Genomic DNA, 22,437 nt, shown 5'->3' with positions numbered 1-22,437 from the left:
CTTTTTTCCTTAAGCCTTCCAACAGTTTTTGATGAAGTTTAATTCTCTGCCCCAGTGGAAGCTCAGTCAGGTGAGTGTGTTCATGACAGAAATCGATAGATTTCAGGATATCAATGACATCAAGGGATAGGGGAATGGTGAGGAGAAATGGAGGTACGAAGATCAGCCATTACCCATCTTTTGGCCTACTTCTGCTCATATTTCCTATATTTGAAATCTCATTGGCCTTAATGAGGCAACCATTCTCTTTCATTTCAGTGGCTATTCGGTTAAACTTTAGATACAGGCTGGAAGTTTATGGCCGTTCGTACTCTGCTGCTGCTACAAGTGAGTATGGAGAATTTGGCACTCAGCCAAATCTCCATTCACTGCAGTGGGACCAGAGAATCCTACTGAGTGAATGGCTGGAAAATTCAGTCCACAATCTCTGAAGATCGTGGCACTCTAAACATCATGAAAAGCATCTGTGGGGTATACATAATATAAGCCAATGAAAAACACACGTGCAATATTAAACCTGACATTTAGAAGGTTATTGGGAATGCATTGTTAACTCTGTTATGTTCTGCTTATTTCTGATGTGTTTTAATGCTTATATCATCCTTTTATATTTATTCAACTGCTGCCATTTTCAATCGGTTTCTCAAATAAAGGAAAACAACATTAGTGTTAAAAGCATTATGCTTTGATCGGCCATTTACAATTTATTTTTATCATGTGCGCATCTAAAGTTGGATACGGACTTCATCAACATGCTGTGAGTGAAATACTATTAATAGCAGTGAGTCCTTGTACTGATAGAGGCTTGGAGAGTACAAGCTTCAACAGGCCAAATGTACAATGGGGAGGGGGAAGGAGAGATATAAGGCTCAGGCTCCACCAGAAATAAGGTGATGCAGACTTCAACTCAGTTGGAGCTCTGGTAACTATAATCAATAATGGGCTACTTGAAAAACTCAGTAACTTTGAGAGTGAGAGACTTTCTGTGTACATAGTTGCACCTTCGCAAATAGACAAGGGAGTTCTGAACTAGTTCTGTAAACTTTAAAATGGAACACCAGTAAAAACGAGAATACTGGTCCAAACTGTTTCTTTCCTTCTGAGCTGTGCCCTGCTGCCCCATGGCTGTGTAACCACTGGGCCTCATTAAAAGGCCACCAGTCCATTTGCCAAGCAAGTAAGTTGATGTAGCAGCTTTGGGCCATCACTTACCAGCAACCAGGTAAATCTGGGGAAGATGGTGGTTTAGCAGACATGAATGAGGACCCTGTTCATTCTGGCAGGCAGATGACTGCCTACTGAGAGGTGCTGTCAAAGTCATGAATCATAGTATCCAAGTGGCTTTCCTGTGGTTAAGTAAGACTGGGCATTAAAATGCTGTCCCTGGAATCTTGCCCTTTAAGACTGGTACTATAATATCATCCATAAAAAGGCTACTCACCGTTCCTCATCTTTCCAGTTACTTCCCCATTTTGCACTCTTTCTGTAGATTTAAAAGGTCACCTTTCGGGTCTGTGCCCATCTCCCTCACCTTACCCTATTCAAATCCATTCAATCCAAATTCCAGCCTCCCAGAGAATTAAGATTGCCCTGGACTTGGTCACCAGCCGTGTACTCTGTAACTTCAACCATGACATGCACATTATCCATTTGATTTATTCACATTTTTAAAATTCATTCATAGGTTGCTGGCTTTGGAAATATTACACTTGGTTCCATCATCCAAATCATTGATATATTTTGTGAATAGCTGGGGTCTAAACATTGACCCCTTTGGGACCCCACTGGTCACTGCCTACCACTTCAAAATTGATTTATTTATTCCTACTCGCAGTTTCCTGTGCGCTAACCAATTTTCAAATCATGTCAATATATCATCCCCCAATCCTAAACACTATAATTTTTCATTCAACTCTTATGTGGGACTTTATTAAAAGCTTTCCGAAAATCCAATACACTACATCCACTTGTTCACTCCTACTTACTTTACTAATTTTGTATGAAAAATAGCCAGGAGCTTTGCCAGACATGATTTCCCTTTCATAAATCTGTATGGACTTTGCTTATTCTGTTTCTATTTTCTAAGTGTTCTGTTATCACACCCTTTATAATAAACTCTGGCATTTTCCCTACTATTCATGTTCGGCTAACCTGTCTGTAATTCTCTGTTTTCTGTCTTCTTCCTTCCTTTAAATAACGAAGTTACATTTGCCACCCTCCAAACTGCTGAGACTTTTCCAAAAAGTCCAGAATTTTGGAAGATGACAGCCAACACATCCACTATCTCCATGACTACCTCTTTTAGGACACCAGGATGTAGATGATTAGATCCTGGGATTTATCACCTTTCACCCCCATTAATTTCTCCAGCACTATTTCTTCCCATAATACTAATTTCCTTTAATTCCTCCTTCTCATTAGACCTTTGGTTCCTTAACACTTATGGGGAGTTATTTATATCTTCCTCCATGGAAAAAAAAGTTGATTAATTGCTCTACCATTTCCTTGTTTTCCATTTTAAATTCTTCCCTTTTGGAGCCCACATTTGTCTTCAGTAATCTTTTTCTTTTTACTTGTTACAGTTTCTTTTCATGATACTTTCAAGTTTACTCTCACTATATTTTCCCCCTCTTAATCACTTGATCCTCTTTTCCTGAATTCTGAACTGCTCCCAATCCTCAGGCTTGCTACTTTTTCCTCACAATTTTATATGACTCCTCTTTGGATCTAATATCCTCCTTAATTTATTTTGTTAGCTATGGTTGGGCCATTTTTCTTGTGTTTTTCTGGCACAAAGAAATGTGTAACTGTTGTAATGCACACATTTGTTCTTTAAATATTAACCACCACCTACCAATTGTCATGTCTTTTAATGAAGTTCTCCAATCTATTTTAGTAAACACATGCCACATACCTTTGTAGTTTCCTTCATTTAGATTTGAGACCCAAGTTTCAGATCAGTTTTCTCCACTTTCCTGTCTAAAGTAGACTTCTGTCATGTTTGGTCACTTCTCCTATAAAGGACCCCATACAACAAGATTATTAATAACCCTTTCTCAGTGCATAATATTAAATCTAGGATAGCAGGCTTCCTGGTTGGTTCCTCGATGTACTAGTCAAAAAAACCCACCCTGTGCACACACCAGGAGCTCATCCACCACAGTTTAATTGCTAATTTGGTTTGACCAATCTATATGTAGACCAAAGTTACCCACGATCACTGTTAGCACACTTGCTGCAGTTTGGAGGCCTATAGACAACTCCCACTAATGTTTTCTGCCCTTTGTTGCTTCTTAGCTTCACCCAGACTAATTTCACATCTAAATTTTCTGAGCCAATATCCTCTCTCAATGTTGCATTGATTTCATTCTGAACTAACAACCCCATCCCACCCCACCCCACCTCCTTTTTCTTTTTGCCTGTCATAGAATCCCCACAGTGCAGAAGTAGGCCATTTGGCCCATTGAGTATGCACTGACTCTCCAACAGAGCATCTTACCCAGGCCCTATCCCTGTAAGCCCATGTATTTATTCCCCTAACCTGCACATTTTGGGACCCTAATAGGCAATTTACCATGGCCAATCCACCTAACCTATATACCTTTGGACAGTGATGGACCACTTCCTGTTCGCCCTACAATGAGATTCAACATGCTCCTTGCATTTGCATAATTAATGAGCTTGAACAGTCTATAAACTCTTGTGATCAGCCATCCCATCCTCCAGCAGATGTCATTGCACCTTTTGCTTCTACCACCGGACTTTCTGGAACAGAAAATTCTGTTGTTTTTTTTGACTCAAATTTGTTTTACTTGTGTAACTCGCTGCTCCGTAGCATGGTGGAGTCTAAATCATTGAATGGTTTCAAAAAGGAGAGAGATACATTTCTAATTTAAAAAAAAGGATATGGGGAACAGGTAGGAAGGTGGATTTGAGACCAGGGAGAGATCAACTCTAATCTGATTGAATGGCGGAGAAGGCTCAAAGGGCTGAATTTGCCTACTTCTAATTCCTATGTTCCTATATCCCTACGATCCACAACCAAGTTTCAAACCGTAAATCCTATTAATCAGCAAGACTGTTTTTATTTTCCTTACACCTGCTTCTACCTAACTCATTGCTGTTAAGTCCCTTAACCAGGTTTTCAGTGTGTTTAAACTCATCAGGGGCAATTTTAACTTTGGCCCATAATGTAAACTGGGCCATCACTTGCCCATGACACATCCCTTCCGATTTTCATTCATCTCCTAACTCTACTATCCATCTCCTGTCATTTATTTTCACCATCTGTGGGATGTCCTTAATGCAAATTATTGCTGTGGACTGTTCTTTAATGCTCTGGTAATTATAATCAATAATGGGCAACTTGAAAAGTAATCACCCTTTTTGTGTGTATCTTACATTTCAGAAATTCTGATTCATGGAAAGTTAACAAAATAACATTTTAATTTAACAATCTGAAAATGTACTTGAGACCAAAGGAATAATGCTTTTGGGGAAAATGTAATTAACGGAACTCATTATCAGTGACATGTGTGCCAGTGGGTATTAAGGCCATAAAATGTAAGAGCCATTCAGCCCATCAGGTCTGCTCTACCATTCAATGAGATCATGACTGATCTGGCATAGAGCAAGAGTTATAGAACAATAAAGCACGGAAGCAGGCTCTGCGGCCCAACTGGTCCATGTCGACCATGGTACCCTCCTAAGCTGGTCCCAACTGTCTGTGGTTGGTCCATATCCCTCTAATCCTTTCCTATCCATGTACTTATCTAAATGTTTTTTAAATGTTGCTATTGTATCTGCCTCAACCACTTTTGCTGGCAATTTATTTCATATACACACCACCCTCTGCATGAAGTTCTTCTTCAGGTCCCTTTTAAATCTTTCTCCTCTGAAGTTAAACCTAGCTTAGACCTCTAGTTTTCAATTCCCCTACCTTGGGAAAAAGACTACGCGGTGAATTTTATCATCCCGCCTGCCACAGGAATCGGAGCGGACCATGGAAAGCTCTGTTGACCTTGGGCAGAATTTTCCAGTTTAGGGGCGAGCAAGGCCGGAAATTCCTGCCCTATGTGTGTTCATCCTATCTATGCCCCTTATGATTTTATACTCCTCAGTAAGGTCACCCTTCATTCTTCTACATTCCAAGGAATAAAGCCTGAATCTGGCCAACCGCTCCCTCTAACTCAGGCCCAATCTTCAACTCCAGTTTTCCCACCTTATCCCCACAACAATTGATTCCCGTACTGACTAAAAATGTCTAACTAAGCCTTGAACATACTTAGGGTCGCAGAGCCTCGGTTGCTCTGCGGCAAAGAATTCCACAAATTTACTTGACTTACTGCAAGATTCCTGCAGCAGCCCTCAAACAGTTAACAAGAGCGCCCTGCTGTAATTAAGCAGGAGATCCAGAAACTCATTCATGGACATCACAAAGGGGGTTTGATGTTAATAAAGTTCAAGACACAGGAATCACTGCCAGTGAGTAACAGCTTGGGCACACCACTCTCATGGTTCTTTCCAAGCACACACAGCTTAGTCGAGACAAAGAGTTTAATCTCTTTCCCAGTTCAATATCTTCAGTGAAAAGCTGTTATTGTGACACTGTCTCTGGCTGCTGCGAAAACAGAGTGAAAATCCACTTAAGTGCCGGACTGAGAAACACCAAACGCCCTGATTTCCACTGTTTATCTTTACGTTGCTGCTTCGACATTTCACTGGGTTGGAAAAAAAGTCCCAATTACTTGCAAGGCAAACACATATAATCTCCATCTGTGGTCCATTTGTACAGAAAAAAAACTTATGACTATTTTCCCCTTCTGTGTTTTTAGAGCAATGTGTAAGTAGCATCACACTATATTTTATAAAGACATAAAATGATGGAAATGAGCACAGCGGTGACTGAAAATGAAAGGGTTAATGTTTTAGGTGGAGAAACAATTTATTATTTCCTCTTCCAAATGCAGAATCTTTCCAGCAGTTTCTCTTTTGATTTTCTGTTTCCAACACTTGCAGTTTATTCTAAATCAGCAATGAAATATTAACAGGAACTGCACAAGGAGAACTGATTCTGTCTGTATATTATAATGTTGCAATTTTTGGCTTTATTTCATGTTTCTCATGGTTAGACAGTCCATTCTGACAAAGCGGGAGACACACTGGTGCCTGCACACAAGGTTAAACCCATGCCCAGAATAAATGATGGCTGCTTACAATACGGCTGCTGTTTAGTTTGTTATTTATTGGTGTCACAAGTAGGCTTACATTAACGCTGCAATGAAGTTACTATGGAAATCCCCTAGTCGCCCATTTCAGCACCTTTTCAGATACACTGAGGGAAAATTCAGCATAGTGAATGCCACCTAACCAGCATGTGTTTTGGACTGTGGGAGGAAACCACAGCACCTGGAGGAAACCCACGCAGACAACGTGCAGACTCTGCACAGACAGTGACCCAAGCCGGGAATCAAACCCAGGTCCCTGGAGCCATGAGGCAGCAGTGCTAACCACTGTGTCACCGTGCTGTGGTGTTGCTTCTGTGAAAGCCATTTTGAAGATCGATCCTGGCTATCTCTAGAAGCAAAAATACAGCTTTATTTACCACACACAACATCCTGATTTGGAACTATATTCCTTCTCTGTAGCTGGGTCAAGATCTTGATCTCACCCCAATGCCACCCTAAGCGTAATGCTTCAAGAAGGCAGCTCATTATCACCTCCTCAGAGGCAATTAGGAATGGGCAATACATGCCAGCCTCGCCAATGATCCTCACCTCCCGAAAATGAATAATTAAAAAAAAACAGTGCTTGTTTTAAATTAAAAATGTAAGCATCATACTTAGATGGCAATTGTGCTTCATAGAACCCCAACAGTGCAGAGGGAGGCCATTCAGCCCATCAAGTCTGCACTGTCAAGAATCCCACCCAGGCCCTATCCCTGTAAATCCATGCCGGTAATCTCTCTAACCTATGTATCCCAGGACACAAAGGAACAATTTTGCATAGTCAATGCACCTAGCCCACATATCTTAGGATTATGGGAGGAAACCCACACAGACACAGGGAGAACATGCAAACTCCACACAGGCAGTGACCCAAGCCAGGAATTGAACCCAGGTCTCTAGAGCTGTGAGACAGCAATGCTAACCACTGTGCTACCATGCCACCCCGTGCTTCTGTAACTGAGAATGGGATGTAAACCTTTCTCATATCTACCTTTTGAAATTCCTGCCCCACTCAGGACATTGTGGGAAAGACAATGAGATCAACTATTTGTTATGTTATATCATGCAATATGTGCTATTTGATTTTCAGTGTGTTAAATACACAGGAACAAGTAATGCAATAAGTAAAAGGGAACATTCTTAAATGAAAGATTCACTATCAGCATATCATTTTGAAATACTTACCTGAATAAGGTCCAAAAGGAATGATTAACTATCAAGATTATATTTTTATGGGTTTCTCAGGGAGTGCTGAGGGAGTACAACACTGCCAGCGATGCTGGTGAAACCTTAAGCTGAGGCTCCAACTGCTCTCCCAGGCAGACGGAAAGGTTCCCATGGATTATTTTGAAAAAGAGCAGAGGATTTACCCTTAGCACCCTGGCCAATATTTACCCTTCAATCAAAGTCACTTTGATTGGCGACACAGTGGCACAGTGATTAGTAGTGCTGCCTCACAGCACCTGGGACCTGGGTTCCATTCTGGCCTTGGGTGACTGTCTGCGTGGAGTTTGCACTTTCTCCCCGGGTCTGCGTGGATCCCTTCCGGGTGCTCCGGTTTCCTCCGACAGTCCAAAGGTGTACAAATTAGGCGGATTGGCCATGCTGAATTGCCCTTTATTGTTCCACGATATATAGGTTAGGAGGATTAGGGGTAAATACATAGGGTTATCGGGATAGAGTGGGGTGTGGGCCTGAGTAAGGTGCTTTGTTAGGGAGTCAGTGCAGACTCGATGGGCCAAATGGCCTCTTTCTGCACTGCAGGGATTCTTCTATGACTAAAAATAGGTTATCTGGTTGTTAACACTTTTCTATATGTGCAAGCTTTCTGCACGCATATTGGTTGCTGCACTTCCTACATTCCAACAGAGACTTTATTTTCAAAGTACTTCATTGGCTGAGGTCACAAAATACGCTATAGAAATGCAATTCCTTAATTCTTTTCTCTTCAAATCTTTGTAATTATTTTGCGATAGGAGTAGGACATTGAGAGATCAATGGTGTCCTCCTGGACACAATGGTTTGAAGGATTATAAAGATTGGGATTGAGAGAAACATTGATCCCACAATCACATCATGACAATCTCACATGCCAGTTTGGCTTCCTCGTGTGGTCAGTTTAAGGGTCACTTTTAACTTCCACTTGCGCTGTTTGTTGAAATAAAATCAACTCTGATCAGCTGCCAGCATCATGGTGGTACAGTGGTTCACAGTAAAAAGTCTGACAACACCAGGTTTTAGTCCAACCTATTTATTTGATAATATTCTCACAAGCTTTCGAGGGGTTACCCTCTTCGTCAGTGAATGGTTAGCAGTGCTGCCTCACAGTGCCAGGGATCTGGGTTCAATTCCAGCCTCCGGTGACTGTCTATGTGGAGTTTGTACATTCTCTCTGTGTCTTGCAGGTTTCCTCCGGGTGCTCTGGTTTCCTCCCACAGTCCAGAGATGCGCAGGTTAGGTTGATTGGCCATGCTAAATTGTCCTTCAGTGTTGGGGGATTAGCAGGATAAACACATGGTGTTGCGGGGATGGGGCCTGGGTGAAGTTGTGATCACTGCAGAATTGATGGGCCAAATGGCCTCCTTGTGCACTGTGAGGATTCTCTGATTCTATTCTATTCTGAAAACACAAAAGAGCACCCTCACGGTTCTAGGGACCTGGGTTCGATTCCCAGCCTTGGGCCACTGTCTTTAAACTTTATAATCTTGCTGAACGGACGATTCCCTTTTTAATACAGTTGCTGATTCATATTATAATCTTGTCATTTGTACAATTATTTACTACTGACAGGAACATGAAAGTTTTATGCAGTGATTGTGGAGATGAACAACTGAAATATTTGCCGAGTTCAACTCATACACAACCATAATTAAAAGAATGGCAGGGTACTCTAAAACTTGGTGTGTTTTGTTCTGAGAAAATTTAATATAAATTGTATCAGGTTTGTTCCCATTAAGTAGTTTTAAAGTAAGAGGATATATTCCATTTATTGTTTCATATTCTTTCAATAGAAACAGTGAGGTAAATTCATTTACACAGTAATTATTTCCACTCCTTCTTAATTGGTTTTTCTGATGGAATTATTACGATGATCGGAGATGACAAAATGATGCCCATATGGCAGGAACAGTATGGGACAAAATTTTAAACACTATGGACGTTGACTATGTGGGAATCCTACCATCGCGCCTCGCCGGCTGATGGACAAGGCAGGCGGCACAATTGCGCAAGAGCTGAGAAAACAGGTTCACGTCCAGTTTCTCGCCTTATGCAATCTTACTGGCACTGGATATCCAGCGAGGTCAACCTCACACCAGAAATGAATAAGTTATTTAACTGCATTTAAAACGCATTTTGCATTGATTTAATGAGCCTGGGACACAATCGTATGGGCTCACTTGCCTTTATGGACTCACCGGGAACGGTTAATGTCCAGTGAGAATGACAGTTGATTCCTGGCAATGTGGACCAGTCACAATGGTCTTGCCGGTAGACATGATGAGGAGATGCCAGTGTCGGACTGGGGTAAACAGAGTAAGAAGTCTTACAACACCAGGTTAAAGTCCAACAGGTTTATTTGGTAGCACAAGCCACAAGCTTTTGGAGCGCTGTCCCATCGTCAGGTGAGTGGGAGTTTTATTCACAAACAGGGCATATAAAGACACAAACTCAATTTACAAAATAATGGTTGGAATGCATCTTTACAGGTCATCAAGTCTTAAAGGTACAGTCAATGTGAGTGGCGAGAGTGTTAAGCACAGGTTAAAGAGATGTGAATTGTCTCCAGACAGGACAGTTAGTGAGATTTTGCAAGCCCAGGCAAGTCGTGGGGGTTACAGATAGTGTGACATGAACCCAAGATCCTGGTTGAGGCCGTCCTCATGTGTGTGGAACTTGGCTATCAGTCTCTGCTTAGTGATTCTGCGCTGTCGTGTGTTGTGAAGGCCGCCTTGGAGAATGCTTAGCCGAAGATAAGAGGCTGAATGCCTGTGACTGCTGAAGTGTTCCCCAACAAGAAGAGAACACGCTTGCCTGGTGATTGCCGAGCAGTGTTCATTCATCCATTGTCGTAGCATCGGCATGGTCTCCCCAATGTATCATGCCTCGGGACATCCTTTCATGCAGCCTATCAGGCAGACAATGTGGACCGAGTTGCAAGAATATGTGCTGTGTATCTGGTACACACGTAGGTACAAGTACATGGTACTATGTTAGTGTCATTGGGTGCTTTGTGGAGGCAATGGAAGCAAACTGAGAGCAGTAGAGGCTGATTGACAGGTCTCTGCTCCTAGAGACACGCGCGTGCGCAATGACACCCTCTGCTACTCTCAGCTAACGTTCAGGTGACTTAAGCCCCACTGTCTTCCCTTACAGGCAAGGAACCATTTCTGCTGACTTTTCATGCACTGAAGTGCTTAAGCTAGCAGCTTTGAGCTCACCCAAAAAAATGGATCTGAAACTTTCCTGTTTTCCCACCCATCCTGGACTTAGAGTTTATTTAGTAAGACCGACCCCCTGTGTGTGATTATGTAAAAATAGTTAATGATGGGGCAACACTCCATATTATGCCTCTCTCAATTTTTTTATTTCCACATACTTCATGCATTTTATAACATCACGCAGAGTCAACATTTACTCTGTGACAATTTTTTAAAATCAATCATGCAATATGGTCGCTGCTGGCTGGCCAGCATTTACTGCCCGTCCCTAGTTGCCCTTGAGAAGTTGGTGGTGAGCTCCCTTCTTGAAAAGCTGCAGTCCATGTGCTGTGGGTTGACCCACAATGCCGATAGGGAGGGAGTTTTGACCCAGCGATTACAAAGGAACGGCAATATACTTCCAAGTCAGGATGGTGAGTTGCTTGGAGGGGAACCTGCAGGTGGTGGTGTTCCCATGTATCTGCTACCCTTGTCCTTCTAATTGGAAGTCGTCATGGCATTGGAAGGTGCTGTTTAAGGATCTTTGGTGAATTTCTGCAGTACATCCTGTAGATAGGACAGACTGCTGCTACTGAGTATTGGTGCTGGAGAAAATGGATGTGATGCCAATCAATTGGGCTGCAATAGATTGCAAATTTCTTGAATGCTGTTGGAGCTGCAATAGAATCATAGAAACCCCACAGTGCAGAGGGAGGCCATTTGGCCCATCGAGTCTGCAGCAATAGCAATTCCACCTCGGCCCTATCCCCGTAACCCCACATAAATACCCTGCTAGTCCCTCTAAGATACACATCCCAAGAAATTAATGTGAAATTTAGCATGGCCAATGCATTTAACCTACACATCTTTGGACTAGTTTTACACCTTGTTCGCACTTGAGTTTATTTCACTATCTAGTTTTCCTTACTGTGCAGACTCATGTAAGAATAAGATTCCACAGTAGCTAGAAACTCTTCAGCGTCCAAAGATGTGCGGGCTAGGTTGATTGGCCATGCTAACATTGCCCCTTAGTGTCCTGAGATGTGTAGGTTAGAGAGATTAGTGGGTAAAATATGTAGGGATATGGGGGTAGGGCCTGGGTGGGATTGTAGTCGGTGCAGACTTGATGGGCCGAATGACCTCTTTCTGTACTGTAGGGTTTCTATGATAAAGTTTATGTTAAGCCTTGCGCGCGTAGCCATATTTTATGATAAGCTGTGAGCTCTTCAAACATAGAGGGCAGAACTTGCAAGCCACCATAGCTTTCATCTGCCATTCATGTATTTACAGTTTTCATCACTAGGTAGCGAATTGGAGCAAGAATTTTCCCTTTTCTTTGTCCAAATCTTGAACATTCAAGTAGAGTGGTTCTCACAGGTACAGCACCATTTGTTTATCTCCTGATTATTTTTCCCTTAGAAAGTGGAGATGCATAAGGAGAAAGTTGCTCGGAGAGAAATTGGATTATTTGCTGCTCCTAAAACAACACCAAGAGTTGGCAAGATCATACCTCCAACAAACCCCGTGCAACGAGAAAAATACACCCGGAAACCCATTGTTTATACAATCCTTGATGACATGGGACATGGTGTGAAGGTAAGAAAAGTAATTCAGGATGGTGTTATTAAAAATAAACATTTGCCTGAATATTTTTCATGTGGGCTATGGCCCTCTATAGAAAATATGATAAAATTTGACATGAAATATAATAATAACCAAGACAAAAAGAGAACAGATGTCCAGCTTAGACCTCTTCTGTGGCCACACTGTAGTTCTGATAAGTCAGTCATGTTTTGCACTAAAAATGCACATTATCCAATCACTTGGATCAAGCAACATAACTTTGTAAGGAGGCAGTAGCCTAGTGGTATTATTGGTAGGCTACTAATCCAGAAACTCAACTATTGTTCTGGGGACCTGGGTTCGATTCCCACCATGGTAGCTGATGGAATTTGCATTTAATAAGAAAAATCTGGAATTAAGAATCTACCGATGACCATGAAACCATTGTCGATGGTTGAAAAAAGCCATCTCGGGTTCACTAATCTCCTTCAAGGAAGGAAATCTTCCATCCTTACCTGGTCTGGCCTACATGTGACTCTAGAGCCACAGCAATGTGGTTGGCTCTCAACTGCCTTCCAAGTGTAACTAGGGATGGGCAATAAATGCTGGCCAGCCAATGATGGCTATGTCCCACGAATAAGTACAAGAAAAAATAACTAACAGAACGAAATGGGAATCGAGTACTAAAAATAGAATTATCAATTATTTTTAATGAAGCAACATTGAATTAAGACAGTCAATGAGGTTCAACTCCATGTGGCATTTACAGAATAAATTAAACAGTATATTTTAACATTTTCAGCTTATCTTCTGTTTCACTGCGGTGATACAAGTTATGATTTTGGGCCTCCTGCTGAAATGTGCAGCAATGAATGGTGTGGATACCTCTGGTTGCACACACCAATCATAAAAATCAGCAGGTGGCACCAAGTTGGTCGCTGCCTGCCCTCACTCAATGGGCATGGGTTAATTGTGCATTGCAATTGCTGTGCCTGATTTCAGTGGCTTACCAATTTAACTCCAGGGAGGTTTTAAACTATTGAAGATGCTTGAAGAACTTCGGCTGGCTTGAGATCTTCACTTTGGCTGATGTTTATTTCCATGTTTTGTTTCGTAGGAAACTAGTCATTCTGTAAGAGTGGGAACATTATCACGTAGGTATGGACAGACAAATGCCGCAGCTGCATCAGCACAAGGAACTTTAGGGTAAGTGTAATTTTATAAACTAATGTACCTGCTAGTAGTCAGAGCAGAAAATTCAGGAGAATAAAACTGTCAGATGTGCTTTCCTAGTATTTATCTCCACTTCAGGGAACCCGCTTTTAATTTGGACAGTAGTAGATTATGCTGGGGGCTACAAATGTATATAATAGGTCGCAGTTACGGTTGGTATGGATACAGAAGAGAGAGAGAGTCCTCTTCCTCCACTAGCAAACGTCTTAGGTTGCACAAGATGTATTAACAAGCTCTTATGACGTTATCCGGAGTTGGTGTTAATGCAGTGGGAGGGTCGGCAAATCTACTCATTAGCTTGGCTCCTACCGTGCACCTTGAATGTGGCAGGGCATTGAATGGCCAGGTGGCTAAATTCTCTAAAAGGACAGGAAAGAAAATTTTAGCTACAGGTTATAAATTAAGGACTTAGAGGGTGAGAGACTTCAGTTATGAGGAATAAATTGACAAAGCCGGGGCTGTTCACTTCAGAGGAAAGAAGGTTGAGAAGGTGGTGGTGACCCAGAAGTGTGTGAAATCACATAGGGCACGCGTCCTGATGTCACCGCGTACTTGTGCAATATTTCAGATACACTTGAGAGTCGGATGCGCGTCCGCTGAACATCAAGGAAACAATTTAATTCATTAAGGAGCCAACTAGTACAACTTTATGTTGACTGTCTGCTTACATGGTTTGACTGGCTTTAACCTTCTAGCCTCAACCTCAATCTTGTTTTTATTCATTTGTGGGATGTGAACGTCGCTGCTTGGGCTAACATTTATTACCCATCCCTAACTGCCCTCCATTTCAGAGGACATTTAAGAGTCAACCACATTGCTGCGGGTCTGGAATCACGTGTAGGCCAGACTGGATAAGGACAGCAGATTTCCTTCCCTAAAGGACATTAGTGAACTCGGTGGGTTTTTATGACAAATGACAATGGTTTCGTGGTCATTGTTACACTTTTAATTCCAGATTTTTTAAATTGAATTCAAATTTCACCATCTGCCATAGCAGGATTCAAACCTGGGTTCCCAAATCTTGGCCAGGGTTACTAATCCAGTGACAACACCACCATGCCACTGCCTCCCCATTGAGGGCAGGATGAGCAGTTTTGACTAAAATAAAATTTGAAAAGTGTCTGGGGACTGAGACAGAATGTACTGCACAGACACTCTTTGCGTAGCTTTTCTTCACAATTTATCTATTACAGGTCTGCAGCTCCCTGAGACAGCGCTGCAGCTGCAGAGGGGGAGGATGTTAGAAGTGCCAACCCATACATTCCCTTTCCTCAATGCCTGCTTTTGATGCATTACCGGTGTCTATATGTAATCGCAAAGGGCATTTGACTTCTCTGGAAGTGCATCTTAGCTCTCGCAATGATGTCCCAGGACTGTATCCAAAGGGGTACCTTATCTCTCCAGAAGGGTGCATGGCAATCCAAATGAATCCACAAAGCTCAGACCTGCTCTCCTACCAGGTCTAATTTGCGCACATCGGGTTTCGGACTCTTCTTACACCACATCACACGTGTGCTTGGGCAGCTGCCTGTGTGAAACATGCAGACTCAAATCCTGATCCGGGCCATTCCTGGCCCCATGAAATTGGCAGGCATTGTGTTTGGCTGTGGGACTCCTGGGTTCGGGCCTTTCCACCATGCTAACTTTTAAGGTTGTATGGTCACCAAGTTGAGCAATAACACATTAAGATTTAGGAATGCTTTTACATCGGGCAGCATCTAACAATCTTTCCCAGTCACATGTAACTCATACCATAAATCTTTCACCAATGTGATTCAAAATCATGTATGAGCCCTAAACCTTAACATTTTGAGTTCCTAGTTATTCTGTGGGCTCTGAGAGTGAGGACACCAATTTGGTTGTGTAAGTCCGTGCCCACTATGAACTGATCTGAATCTCCCCAAACTTGTAGGATCTATCTTTGTCCTCGGTCTGGACTGGATTTTAACTTTGATTCCTGAGGTGAAAGGTCAGTCACTGGCCTACCTTATTCTTCGTCTCTCTAGGTGGCATGCTAGCACAGTGGTTAGCATTGCTGCCTCACAGCGCTGGGGATCTGGGTTTGATTCTGGCCTTGGTGAGTGTGTAGAGTTTGCACATTCTCCCTGTGCCTGCATTGATTTCCTCTGGGGGCTCCAATTTCCTCCCGCACTCCAAAGATGTGCATGTTAGGTGGATTGGCCATGGTAAATTGCCTCTTTGTATCCCAAGACGTGTGGAAAGTGGGTTACAGGGATAAGGCCTGGGTAGGATGCGCTGTCGAAGAGTGGATGCAGACTCAATGGGCTGGATGGCCTCCTTCTGCACTGTAGTGATCCTGTAACTCATGCTGATTATTAAAGAAACTTTCTGTTTTTGTTATTTTCAGGAGAAGTGCTAAAGCACCAAGACCTGTTCAGCCTCCTGTTGTTCCAAATGTATATAGCAGTCCTGTGACTAACTCTCCATTAGCAGATATACCTCCGATGTTTAGGTAAGTTTAGCAAAGAAAATGTGGGCATTTTTACAGATGCAGTTGGATATATTCAAACATCATACAGAATACCAATGGCTTCTTTATGCTTTCCTTTTTACTGTTGTTTGGAAACAGTGATGTTAATGGAAACAGGAATAGCTGTGGATCTGAGAACATAATAATGCCTGTGACTGTACCTGTTTTGTCGATACCACCTCCTCCACCACCGCCATCCGTCGCATGTGAAACAGGTCAGTGTGTGAAGATTTGAACAGTATCTCTGTTAAAAACAGGGGAAGTACGTAATTTTGATTGCAATAATGTTACCTCTTCTGCAATTTTGAACTCAGTCGCATACCACAGTCCAGTTCCACTCTGAACACACTGAAAGAAGAAGCAGGGGCGGGGACCTGAGTAGCATTTGACAAAGGATGTTTCACATGCCCCCATGAAGAGTATAACTCTGATTCATATACGTTTCTGAAGCAACAGCCCTGTTTGGAAGAAGGGAGTTAGAGGCAACATTGTTCAGTATGGAACCAAGTTCAGCCAGGCAGAGGAGGTTAATGGAGATTGGTTGTGTCTCTATTCAAGGACGACGCTTACAGCTTTCAGACTGTTCTCGCTGGGGGTGGAGGTGTTGAGGTACAGGGTATCCATGGTGAAAAAGGAGTGAGTTAGGGCCAAAAGGGGGATCTTGTTGAAACCTACAGATAAAGTGGATAGAATGGAAGTGGGGAAGGTGTTTCCATTTGTAGGATCTGAGGGCCCAGCCTTGGAGTAAAGGGATGTCCCTTTAGAACTGAGATGAGGAGGAATTTCGTCAGTCAGAAAGTGGTGAATCTGTGGAATTCATTGCCAAACAGATTGTGGAGAACAGGTCATTGAGTGTATTTAAAATAGAGATAGATCTCTTGATTGGTAAATGGATCAGAGACTATGGGGAGAAAGTGGAAGAAAGGGGTTAAGAAAGTCATCAGCCATGGTTGGATGGCGGAACAGATTTGATGGGCTGAATAGCCTAATTCTGCTCCTATATCTTATGGTCTTAAGAAACTGGAAACTGTTAAAGTGACAGATGTAGATTGGAAGACAAGGGGAGAAAAAATAAAATGGAGGTAGAATAAAATTATCACTGTGGGGCAAGAATAGGCTGATAGTTTGGGCTCAAAGTTTCGGCCTACCAGAGCAGTCTTGTTTTGTGGCTGTCGGGCAGGAGGTAGAAATGGACTGTCAGGTTGGAGTCTATGATGTTAGAGGCTATGGCACCATGATCTCCAGATTGGATGTGATTAGGGGAAGATGCTGGCACAGTGGTATTGTCGCTAGTCAAGTAATCCAGAGATTCAGCGCAAGATCGGGAGAACTGGGTTCAAATCTCACCACGGCAAATGGTGAAATTTGAATTCAAAATCTGGAATTAAAAGTCCAGTTCCATTCTGAACATACTGAGAGAAGAAGTGGGGGAGCGGACCTGAGTAGCCTGATTAACAGTCTAATGATGACCATGAAACCACTGTTGCTTGTTGTAAAAATCCATTTGGTCCACTAATGTCCTTTAGGGAAGGAAATCTGACGTCCTTACCTGGTCTGGCCTATGTGTGACTCCAGAGCCACAGCTATGTAGTTGCTTCTGAAATGGAGAGCAGTTAGGGACGGGCAATAAATGTTGGCCCAGCCAGTGGTGCCCTCATCCTGTGAGTGAATTAATAAAAAAAGTCTGAGAAACTCTGGTTCAGTGTTTGAAAGATGGATTCATGTCATAAAATTAAATCGTGGAATATTATCATGTAAAATTAATGTGTTTTTCTGGAACTTCTATGTCTGTTAATTTTGGATCGAAGTTGAGGTAGTGAGGACAAATTTAACTTTAGGCAATAGAATTAAATGGCCAATAAAGAGGAACCCAGAGATACAATGATCTGATGTTGCTTATTTTGTAGTGTCAGAAAATTTAAATCATCTTAATGCCGCTGCCACTGTAGGATCCTCTTAACATATTTACATTTAGGATGAACCTGTTGTAATCCAGTTTTGAAACTATGACAAGAATGGAAAACATGGCGTTGAGCCTGAAAATTATTCTGAATTGTAGGCAAATACATTAAAATGATGTTCTCACCCTTTGTGGGCACGAACTTCGCGATGTCACTGGTGAGGGACAGGGAAGATTGCAAAAAGCAATCTCTCCGGAAAGCATTTGTGTTTCCCAATTTATCCCCAGATTTTCAGCTTGCGTTACCATTCTCTCTAATGGCGAATATGGACTGAATAGTGCCCCCTAGGGGAGTACACATCATGTGTTGCGGGCACCTTGAGAATTTGAGATAGTCAAGGTCTTTGTTTAATTTAGCAATAATGAAGTTAACAATCCTATTTTGGGTTAGTTTCAGGAGAGGGTATTGATTCAACATCAGTCTGGAAAGTTCTTTTTGTTTCATTGTGGTGGCAATCCACAAAATAAATCACGTGACACTTAGGCAGATATCTTTTGCAACCTTTTGAGATCACTTTTAAACCATAAAAAATAGTTTGAAATTCAGCATATCCTGGGTAATGACATCATGGCTAAAGTTATTGTAGCCTTAACACTACTCTCCTACCAGCTTCTTTATAATCCTCAGCTCTCTTGTAGATCAAAAATCCATTTAATTTAGTCTTGCATATGTTCAATAAACCAGCTGCCACTGCTCTCTGGGGAAGAGAATTCCAAAATTCCCTCCGTGAGAAGAAATTCTCCCTCATCTCAGTCTTAAATCCCTTACTTTTAAATCACTTGCTTGTTTAGGGTTACATTAACACCATAGTGAAGTTACTGTGAAAATCCCCTAGTTGCCACACTCCAGGCCTGTTCAGGTACATTGAGGGAGAATTTAGCCAATGCACCTGACCAGCACATATCTTGGACTGTGGAAGGGAACCAAAACACCTGGAGAAAATCCATGCAGACACGGTTTGAATGTGCAAATGCTCAACATTTCCTCATAAGACAACCCCTTTGTCCCAGGGATCAGCCTAGTGAACCTTCTCTGAACTGTCTCCAGTACAACTATTTTTGTTCATTGGATGTGGGTATCACTGGTTGGGCCAGCATTTGTTGCCGACCCCTGGTTGCTCTTGAGGGGACATTTAAGAGACGAATGACATTGCCTTGCACCTGAAGTCACATGTAGGCCAGACCAGATAAAGATGGCAGATTTCCTTCTCTGAAGGATATTAGTGAACCAGATGGGTTTCTACAACAATTCTGTGGTCATCATTAGACTTTTAATTCCACATTTTTATTAAATTCAAATTTCACTATTTGTCATTTTGGGAATTGAACCTGGGTACCCAGGATTTCACCCTGGGTCTCTAGTTTGCTAGTCCAGCAACAATATCATAATGCCACCACCTCTCCTTAAGTAATCCTTCCATAAGTAAGGAAATGCTTTGTATCTGAATTTTGGGTGCCCCTTGATGTAACATCAGGACTCTTGTGTTTAACATTTGAGTATCATTATAGAATTAGTTGATGTAACTATATTAGGTCTTAACTGAAAATGTTTTTGCTGTTAAGTACATGAAATTGATCCAGTGTCCACTCACTGAGATTAATGATACTTACTGTGTATGCATTTTGTAGATGGAAATGGTCTTCCAGCCCCACCACCCCCACCTCCAATGGAACTGCCCCCACCTCCAGCTCCTCCTCCACAGATGCCCAATGAGGTCTGCCTCCCTCCTCCTCCCCCATTGATGCCTGACCCTCCCTCAGCAGGTGAGACAACAGTTGGTTTACTCATGTCTTTTAACAGAATCATCAAATGAATGTGAAATGAATTTTTTAAAATTTGTGTCCATTCAGCCCCCAGTTTTTACTTTTTGGGTAAAACATTATTAGAAATTTCTGAGAGTTCAATTATAATTTGGCTTTTTCATAACATGTTTTTGAATCAAGAGACATGTTCTTTACATTAAAAAAAATCAAATGATACAGGCAATTGAATTCCATTGTGGTATCTGTTTCTCTATGTCTGCGATACACAGACTTTAGACTTCCAACATGCTGTCAAGTCAAACTATAATGTGCATCAGCTGTCTATTCCAGAAACTGACTGATTTTCATGTCCATTGATTTCATCTGCTGTCTGGCTTTTCCTGTTCCTGCAATGGTACTGATATACAATGGTAATTCCCATTTGGGTAGTAAATAGAAAATCTAAGTTATGTAGCATTTAGTAGCTTGATTTACTGATTTTATAGAATCCCGACAGTGCAGAAGAGGCCATTCGGCCTGTTGCATCTGCACCGACTCCCTGATAGAGTACCTTAACCCAAACTATCTCCGTAACCCCACATATGTCCCATGGCTAATACCCTAACCTACACATCTTTGGACATTAAGGGGAATTTAATATGGTCAATCCATCTAACCCACACATCTTTGGACTGTGGGAGAAATGATGTAGAGACGCTGGCGTTGGACTGGGGTAAACACAGTAAAAAGTCTCACAACACCGGGTTAGAGTACAACCAGTTTATTTGACAGTAATCCCACAAGTGCTTGGGTTCATGTTGCACTATCTGTAACCCCCATGACTTGCCTGGGCTTGTAAAATCTCACTTACTATCCTGTCTGGAGACAATACATATCTCCTTAACCTATACTAATGCTATCTCCACTCTGCATCTTTAAGACTTGAATAGCAGGTTAGCTGTAAAGACTTGCATTCTAATCAGTATTCTGTAAACTGTGTGTGACTTTATATGCCCTTCCCTGATCAGAACCTTCCACACACCTGACGAAGGAACAGCATTTCCGAAAGCTTGTGGGATTACTGTCAAATAAACTGGTTGGACTCTAACCTGGCGTTGTGAGACTTCTTACTGTGGGAGAAAACCAGAACACCCAGAGGAAACCCACACAGACATGGGGAGAATGTGCAGGCTCCACACAGCCAGTGACCCGAGGCTGGAATTGAACCCGGGTCCCTGGCGCTGTGAGGCAGCAGTGCTAACCATTGTATCACTGTGCCTTGTGATTCGATTCCTCATCAAAGCATTCCGCAAAAGCTTACATCTGTTTGTACTTCTCTGTGATTTTTTTTCCCACCAACAGTATTTGCAGCACAGGGGAGGTAACTGGCAAGAAACCAGCTCTTTAGTCTCCGTGACTCATGGTTAATGATACATAAAAGATCACCTCCTGATCTTCTCTCCCACTATGTGGAGAAACAGTTGCCACCATCTGTCACAACCTATAAAAGATCACTGTGCTAGCCAATAAGATAGGGGAATTGGAACACTGGGCTTCCTATTCTCATTCACCTTCTTTATCCCAGTATATTTTGGGAGTACAGGCAGATTGAGGCCCTTAAGACCCCCATAACTCCACATATTTATCCTGCTAATCCCTCTGATCCTAAGGGGAAATTTACCCTGGCCAATCAACCTAACCCGCACATCTTTGAACTGTGGGAGGAAACCGGAGCACCCAAAGGAAACCCATGCTGACACTGGGAGAACATGCAAACTCCACACAGACAGTCACCCAAGGCCAGAATTGAACCCGGGTCCTTGGCACTGTGAGGCAGCAGTGCTAATCACTGTGCCACTTTGCTGCCCATATGCAGCCAAGAGAGTAAGCAAGTGTCAGAGGAACTCACTAAGCAGAAATCTTGCAATGTTGTGACGTAACACATCAGAATACCAACACTGAGACACCTTTAGACTACCCACACAAGACCACAATAAAAGCAAAGACATTGAGATGGCTGGGAAATGAACAATCTGTTGGCATGTGAAAATAGCAATGTACTGTTTGATGGCAAGCACTAGAAAGCCAGCTGAAAGCATTGTTATTCTGTCTGTGGATAGTGAAGAACTTATCTCCTGTACATCTTGATCTTTAATGCAGCTAGCTCTGCTTCAGGCTGTCAGTACCATTTTATGTGGCAGGGCCCACGGTATGGCCATAGTTCTACCTCTTCAGCAAGCCTCAGGTGCAGGCACTCTGCGAGCTCTTCTGCTTTCCTCCAGCCTTTGGTAAATGGTGTGTCACTCTCCTCTCCGCTCTCAAGTAAGCTTGCTTCATCTACGTGAATTTCACAATTCCACTTTGAGCAATTTACAATCTTATTCATTTGCGCTTATGACTTACAAAAGCTTCTGTGTCTCTTCACCACTTCCTTAGCCTGCTCCCCAGCACCTATCCTTCCCCCTTTATTGCAGTTTATTCCACAGATTCCCCTGACTGGCTTTGTTGCCCGCTTTCAGGAGAGCAGTAAGTTTCTATCTTCTGCACTTGCCTGCTTGTACATACAGAGATATCATTTGATTCATAAGTTTGTCAAGTTAGAAGAGTAATTTTATCAATGTAAAAAATTTATATAAAGTTTATTTATGTATTAGTGTCACAAGTAGGCTTACATTAACACTGCAATGAAATTACTGTGAACATCCCCTAGTCGCCACACTCCGGCACCTGTCGGGGTATACTAAGGGAGAATTTAGCATGGCTAATGCACCTAACCAGCACGTCTTAGGACTATGGGAGGAA

General features: G+C 42.3%; 1 protein-coding gene across 1 annotated transcript in view; it reads left to right on the top strand.

The window, feature by feature from the left end:
* Window positions 1–22,437, top strand: part of LOC145359122 (abl interactor 1-like) — a 42,055-nt gene that overhangs the window by 7,389 nt on the left and 12,229 nt on the right. Inside the window, exons 3-9 of the mRNA XM_080213520.1 lie at window positions 12,065–12,241; window positions 13,326–13,414; window positions 15,810–15,914; window positions 16,032–16,147; window positions 19,522–19,656; window positions 21,796–21,957; window positions 22,072–22,161. Coding sequence (XP_080069646.1) covers window positions 12,065–12,241; window positions 13,326–13,414; window positions 15,810–15,914; window positions 16,032–16,147; window positions 19,522–19,656; window positions 21,796–21,957; window positions 22,072–22,161 — 874 coding nt within the window. The remainder of the gene's footprint in view (window positions 1–12,064; window positions 12,242–13,325; window positions 13,415–15,809; window positions 15,915–16,031; window positions 16,148–19,521; window positions 19,657–21,795; window positions 21,958–22,071; window positions 22,162–22,437) is intronic.

Source organism: Carcharhinus amblyrhynchos, chromosome 27, assembly GCF_965287045.1.
Source record: "Carcharhinus amblyrhynchos chromosome 27, sCarAmb.v2.hapA, whole genome shotgun sequence".
Taxonomy (NCBI): Eukaryota; Metazoa; Chordata; class Chondrichthyes; order Carcharhiniformes; family Carcharhinidae; genus Carcharhinus; species Carcharhinus amblyrhynchos.
The sequence above is the reverse complement of the archived record's forward strand: the minus strand, read 5'-3'. Positions and strand labels throughout refer to the sequence as shown.